Source organism: Mauremys reevesii, unplaced genomic scaffold (genome assembly GCF_016161935.1).
Source record: "Mauremys reevesii isolate NIE-2019 unplaced genomic scaffold, ASM1616193v1 Contig80, whole genome shotgun sequence".
Classification (NCBI taxonomy): domain Eukaryota; kingdom Metazoa; phylum Chordata; order Testudines; family Geoemydidae; genus Mauremys; species Mauremys reevesii.
The window spans coordinates 124,904-131,850 of NW_024100896.1; the positions used below are offsets into that span (position 1 = coordinate 124,904).

General features: G+C 66.7%; 1 protein-coding gene across 1 annotated transcript; it reads right to left on the reverse strand.

The window, feature by feature from the left end:
• Positions 1-1,073: 1,073 nt before the first annotated feature.
• On the reverse strand, positions 1,074-3,229 carry LOC120394863 (epidermal differentiation-specific protein-like). The gene is given in 4 exon segments (XM_039519036.1): positions 1,074-1,843; positions 1,846-1,970; positions 1,972-2,218; positions 3,107-3,229. Coding segments are annotated over 3 exon segments (1,122 nt in total). The 5' UTR covers positions 2,199-2,218; positions 3,107-3,229.
• Positions 3,230-6,947: the final 3,718 nt, after the last annotated feature.

Below are 6,947 nucleotides of genomic sequence, written 5' to 3' on the forward strand. Positions count from 1 at the left end.
TGCAGACATCAAGCCTCCAGCGTGTGATCAGAGCCCAGCCTTGCCCACGCCGGGCTGTGACTATCGTACACCGACAGAACCCTCCAGTCCCTACCGGCACGGGCGGGATCAGCACCGTCTGGCTGCCGCAGCACGCCAGCCGGCTCCACAGCATGCCAGCCGGCTCCGCAGCACGCCAGCCGGCTCCGCAGCACGCCGGCCGGCTCCGCAGCACGCCGGCCGGCCCGCAGCACGCCAGCCGGCTCCGCAGCATGCCAGCCAGCTCCGCAGCACATCGGCTGGCTCCGCAGCACGCCGGCCGGCTCCGCAGCACGTCAGCTGGCTCCGCAGCACGTCAGCCGGCTCCGCAGCACGCCAGCCGGCTCCGCAGCACGCCGGCCGGCTCTGCAGCACGCCAGCCGGCTCCGCAGGGCACAGGCACCCGCGTGGGGCCCGAGCAGCCCAGCGTGTGACAGGGCAGGGTTAGGGCTTAGGCTCCCCTTTCTCATCGACATTGCCTGGAGGGGACCCACTGGCCTGCCCCCACCTCCATCACCCCTGTCACCTCGACCCCATTCACCTCCATCACCCCCACCCTGTGACCCCCTCCCCACTCTGCTCCATCACCCCTGCCCTCACCCCACTCACCTCTGCCCCCTCACCTCCATCACCCCCCGCTCCATGACCCCCCATGACCCCTCTCACCCCTGCCCCGTGACTCCCCTCACCCCCACCCCACTCTGCTCCATCACCCTGCTCTCGCCCCACTCACCTCTGCCCCTCGTCTCCATCACGCCCCTGCCCCGTGACCCCCTCACCTCTTCCCCACTCACCTCCATCACCCCACCCCATGACCCCCATGACTCCCCACCCCATGACCCCCTCACCCCTGCCCCGTGATCCCCTCACCCCACCCCACTCTGCTCTATCACCCCACCCTCACCCTCACCCCACTCACTTCCGCCCCTCACCTTCATCACGCCCCTGCCCCGTGACCCCCGTGACCCCCGCCCCACTCACCACAGTCACCCTAATCCCTCCCCCTGCTGAGGTCTAAGCCAGTTTGGCTCAGTGCCTGGAGCAGGTCTGGCCCCTCAGTGGCCCAGGGTGCTGGGGGCGGGGGCGGGGGCCTGCTCCCCCCCCGGCGGTGGGGCTGGTTTCATGGTGTACTTGGTGCTGATGGTGCGTCCCGACACACACCGGTACTCCCCCAGCTCCGTCCTGCTCCGCTCGTTCTGGCTGACGGTGAGCTCCACCGGCACCGAGATGGTGGCCTCTTTGCTCACCACGTGGATGGTGAGCTGGGTGCAGGGCGGGATCTTGGCTGGCAAGAGCACCTCCACCCGATCCCGCCGGGTGGTGGACTCGCTGCGCCCCTTCTCCACGGTGAAGACATTGGCGGCTTCCACGGCCAGCGTGAAGGAGAGCCCTGCCCGCAGGCTGGTGGCGTTGCTGAACCGGAAGCTCTGCAGCGTGGTGGTGACGTATTCCCGGCTGCTGCAGGTGGTGAACGTCTGCTCCAGGTCCGTGGCGTTCACCCCCACGATCTCGTCAATCAGCACGTCCCGCTCGGCCTCCACCTTCCGCTGGCCCCACAGGATGCGGGCGGTGACGGCGGGGCGGCCGGGCGCCAGCGGGCGCAGGTGGGACAGGCAGTTGTGGAAGCCCAGCTGTGGCTTGTAGTCGGGCAGGCGCTCGCCAGGCCAGGCGATGTGGTACCAGCCCCCGCGGGCCGGGTGCTTGTAGAGCAGCCAGACGCCGCGCTGCACCACGTGGGAGGAGACCCGGTCGTTGAAGTAGCCGTAGGTGAGGTTGGTCGCTTCTGTCACCACCTTGCTCTGGCCCGCGTAGTCGGGCTCCTCGCACAGGTGATCTGCGGGTCGGCCAGGTCGTGGTGCACCAGCCGCAGCGCCGAGAACGCCTTGTCCTTCTCCACCGTCCGGTACTCGCCTTCCTCCAGGGCGTGGCGTCGCCTCGCATTTCTGGGGGCCGTAGGCGATCCACGGCTGCCCCACCACCCGCAGCGAGCTGATGCAGTCCCCGAAGTCCAGCTCGTGCAGGTCCGGCACGTCGGACGTGAACTCTCGGCTCAGCCCCTCGAAGTCGGCCTGCTCGTACACCACGATCTTGTTGACGCCGGGCTGCACAGGGCGCTGCTGCTCGGCCGGGCTGGGCTCGTCCCGCCGCACATCCGAGAGCTGAATGCTAGGCAGGGCCATCGCCGGCGCAGGGAGACGCTCTGCCGGGAGCAAGGTGCGAAGGGTCACCCGCTGCCCCAGCGAGCACGGGGGGGTCCCAGCCCTGCACCACCCCCACCACTTCATCCCACCCCTGGGCTGGACGTGCCCTGCAGCCTGTGGGCAGGACTCCGGCAGGGCCCCCCAGGGCCGGTTCTGGGGCCGGCTCCAGGCAGGTCAGACCGAGCCCTTTGGGCCTCACAGCCTGGGAGGCGCCACGTTCCTGCCAGGTTGAACAGCTGGAGGGCGAGTCGCTGAGTGCCAGCGAGCTCCGGCAGCCCTGTCACGCCTGCGCCAGGGCAGTGGCCTGGCGCTCGGTCCCAGGGACGGACACCCTGTGCGGGGCTGGGCATGCTCCCCTGTGCCCCCCCAGGCCTGCCCCCCCAGGCTCCCAGGGCGCTGGCCAGGCCAGCCGGGAGCTCCCAGCCCCTCCCAGGGGACAGGAGGATTTACCAGACTGTGCAAATGGGCCCCGAAACCCAGCCCAGGTGCCGCCCCCGGCCTCCTGCTCAGCCCTGCCTGCACAGCCGCTCTCCCGGGGCGCAGGCCTGGCAGCTCCCCACGGCCCCTCTGGCTGCGCTGGGGGAAGGGAGCAGCCGGCTCCAGTCACCTCCCCTCACCCCGTTGCTGTCGCGTGTCTGCTGCAGCCCCCTGGCACCGCCGCCCGCGGGCAGACACGCCAGGCCAGGAATGCCAGTGGCTGAGTAACGCAGGCCCTGCCTGCGCCCGCTGCAGGGCTGCTCCCTCCTGCCATCGCTGAGTCCTCACAAGGGAGCGGCCCCGGCACTGCCCCTGCACCCCGCTTCGGGCTGGCTGCAAGGACCTGGAGCCTCAGGGCTCAGGGCCCCTTGGGACGGTCCGGGCTCCCTCCCCCCAGCCAGACCTCTTACCTTGGGAGTTGGCAGCCCTTGTCCGTGAGAGCGAAACAGCCCTGCCCAGCGAGTCCCAGCTCCCTCGCAGCCAGCACTGCACCAGCTGCCTCCGCACCCGTTTTAAGAGGAGCAGGAAGGGCTTTGATCTTGTTGGGACCTGAATTGAGGGCTGCTGACACCTCCCACCCACGTGGCCCAGGGAGCTGCCACCCATGCCCTGGGGAGCAGGATGAGCCCACTGGCCTCCCCCTCACTGGGGCGGCAGCTGGGCCAGAGCCTGGCACTTCCAGACAAGCCGGGCCCTTGTGCAACGCTGCATGTGACAAGGGGGCAGCTGTGGTGACGCCGGCTTGAGTCAGGGGACGCGGCTGAGTCACTAATTTAATACTTGGCTTTGCAGCCCTTCCCACGCTCCTAGGGTGGGAGCCCGGGAGCCGGGAGGCAGGAATTAGCACCTGCTGCAGAGAGACCCATGAGCCAGGAGTTACCGCAGCCCGTCACCCTCGTCCTGCGCCAGCCCCAGCCACTCAGCCGCTGCCAACCTCTTTGTAGCACCACGGCAACGAAGAACTAGAGCCCTTCCTGGAGGAAGGTCCATCAATGGCCATTAGCCAGGCTGGGCAGGGAGGGTCCCTGGCCTCTGTTTGCCAGAAGCTGGGGATGGGCGACAGGTGTAGCAGTCGGATTTATTGTTTGGATTGTGTATGACTTTGAATGAAGCTAATAATGTGGCGTGTATTAAATGTAAGACTGACACTGCAAACCTCATAGAGGAACGTGGGGATTTACGAGTACAGAAGCCCCTCACTTAACGTTGTCGTTCTGTTCCTGAAAACTGCGCCTTGGAGCGAAACGCCGTGCGGCGAAGCCAGTGTCCCATAAGAATGACTGTCCCTGGGGGCTGGGGCCAGGGAACCGTACAGTACAGCACGGCGCTCTAGCTGGGAGGTGCCCCCCTTGCCCCACACAGGCCCAGCCCCCTGGCACTGGCGCCAAGGAGGCTGAAGGTGCTGCAGGCTCGGAGCAGCACGTTGTGCAGCAGCAGCGGCAGCTTCCGCTACTCTGCAGGCACCAGGGGCCGGGGGCCTCAAGCCTCGGCCCACCCACTCCACCCCTTCCCCCAAGCCCCCACCCTTAACCCGCCTCTTCTCCCCTCCCCCTCTGCTCCGCACCCTGCAGCCTCGCTCCTCCCCCCCGCCCGCCACCAGCCAGCTGATTGCCGCGGACAGGAGGCAGGGGGAGGAGGGGGGAGGCGCTGGGGGGGCACAGGGGAGCCGATAGGGGGGCTGCCAGCTGTGGACAAAGCAGGCAGCCAAATGACCTTGTAGTGAAGCATTGCACAACTTTACATGGAGCATGTTCTGTAATGGAGCAGGGACATAAGAGCAAAACAACGTTAAGCGAGAGGCCGTTACGTGGGGAATCACTGTGTAAAGCTGGGGAGTTTTGCCATAAGACTCTGGGGTCAGTCCTGCAAAGCCGCAGAGCATCGGATCGCGACCGACAGAGCCCAGCTCCTCACGCGTGCGCAATCTAACTGGCTACGACAGACTGGTCACTAGGGTGTGTGTGTGTGTGTGTGTGTGTGTGTGTGTGTGTGTGTGTGTGTGTGTGCAATGCAGCGTGTTGCCTTTTCCCCTGAAAAACATCCCGAGTGCTTCTTATAGGCAGAACATTTTTGGTGGAGAATTGCGAAGGGGAAGCCAGGCCCTGCTAATACTGCTGGGCGTTTGCAGAGGACAGGTATATTTCCGTCGTTGGGACCGTGTCCGACTCGCAGGGCCGGGCGTCTCAGAATCTGTGGAAACATCCTTATGGGGAAACAATATTTGTCCTATAGGTAACAGATGATTCCGGTGGAGAGTTTTGGTGGGGCCGTGACTGTCCTCAGGACGTATGTGATACACTGGTAGATCCCCAAGTTTCTTCTCTATAATGTATGGGTGTGACTCCCAACGATCGGCAATATACCTGTCCTCTGCAAACGCCCAGCTCCTCGGAGAGTGAGGATGAAATGGGGTTTGGTGAACATCCAGTTGGGAAGCCCCGACCCTAATGGATCCTCTTGTTGTCACGCAAAGAGATGGTGACGGGGAAGACCCCACACTGAGCACTCCTGAGGCCCCACTGTCCCAAGCTGTGGAGAGCCCCCAAGAACACGATGAGGACGGTTCAGTGCAGGCAGAGAACCCTGTACTGCAAACAGCCACTTTAAACCCAGATGCCCTCGAATTCATGCCTCAAGGACCCATCATCTGGCCTCCATGTCCAGTGGTGTCCCCTCAGCCAACCCCCGACAGCCAGCCTAGGCGTTCCTCTCGGGAAGGGAAGCCCAGGTGTGTGCTGACGTATGATCGTTTAGGGGAACCCAGTGACCTACAGATCCCTGGGGTGCCACGGGGGGCGAGCTGCCTCATGGGGGGCCTGTGGGGTGGATGATGGGAACGCTCCTGAGGAATGGGGGCCCTGGGTCTCCTGCTGGGGATCCATGGTTTAGAGCCGCCTGCTTTGATGGGGACATGAAGGATTATTTCCTTTGGGGGGGGGGTGTAACCCCTTTGGGGTTTAGAGAGCATGGCCCCTTTAGATCTTTTTCCCAGGGGGAGGGGGAGAGTGAGAAAAAAGGAGGGAAACTCCAGGGGGTGGGGGGCTGGAGCTCCAGGGGAGGGGGAGCAGCCAGAGGCCCTAGCGAAGGAAGCAGCAGAGAACCTGCCTGGAGCCGGGGAAGGACAGGGCGGCCGATCGGGGACCCCCAGGACAGGAGCCAGGAGCAGCCTGTGCCGGGAGGAATCGCCCGAGCAGGACAGGCCGGAGCTGGACCCAGGATCAGGCTGCCCAGAGCTGCGTGGGGCTGGGAGCACTGGGGCTGGTGGCTCTGCACTGGGAACAAGGAGAGGCTGTAGCTAGTTCAGTGGGGAGGGGGCAGTGGGGAGCTGCAGCCGTTCGCACTGGTTCGAGAATCGGTTGTTAATTTAGAAGCCCCTTTAGAACCGGTTGTTCCTGGAGGAACAACTAGTTCCAAAAGGGCTTTTAAATTTAACAAAAGCTCTAGCAGCTCCCTGCCCTTCCCCCAACCCCAGCTCCCCTCACTCCGCCTCTGCCTCCGGCTTCTCCTCCCCCTGCCCAGCTTCCCGCGAATCAGCTGTTCCCGCGGGAAGCCTGGGAGGGCTGAGCGGCTTCCACCAGGTGAGCTGGGGCCAGGGGGCGGGGGCGCCAGCGGGAGGAGGGCTCCAGGCGCCACGCCGCCAGGCGAGGTCACGGCCGGACCCTGGGGCCGGGCGGCGCGGCTCCTGCCCCCCGGCTCCTGCCCCTGGGTCCAGCTGCGACCTCGCCAGGCAGCGCAGCGCGGCTCCTGCCCCCGGCTCCTGCCCCTGGGTCCAGCTGCGACCTCGCCAGGCAGCGCAGCGGCTCCTGCCCAGGCCCTGGGTCCGTCCCCGGGTCCGGCGGGGCGGCGCGGCTCCTGGGTCCGGCCCCCCAGGTCCGGTGCGGCTCTGGCCCGGCCCCCGGGTCCGGGTCCATCGGGGCGGCGCGGCTCCTGGGTCCAGCCCCCAGGTCCGGTGCGGCTCTGGCCTGGCCCCCGGGTCCGACCACCCGGTCCGGCGCGGCTCCGGGGGCCAGCCCCAGGTCGGTGCGGCTCTGGCCCGGCCCGGTCCGACCCCGGGTCCGCGCGGCTCCTGGGTCCAGCCCGCAGGTCCGTGCGGCTCTGGCCCGGCCCCGGTCCGACCCCGGGTCGGCCCGGCTCCTGGGTCCGGCCCCAGGTCCGGTGCGGCTCTGGCCTGGCCCCGGGTCGGCGTGGCGGCGTGGCTCCTGCCCGGTCTGGCGGGCAGTGCAGCTCCGGTCCGGCCCCAGGTTCGGCTGG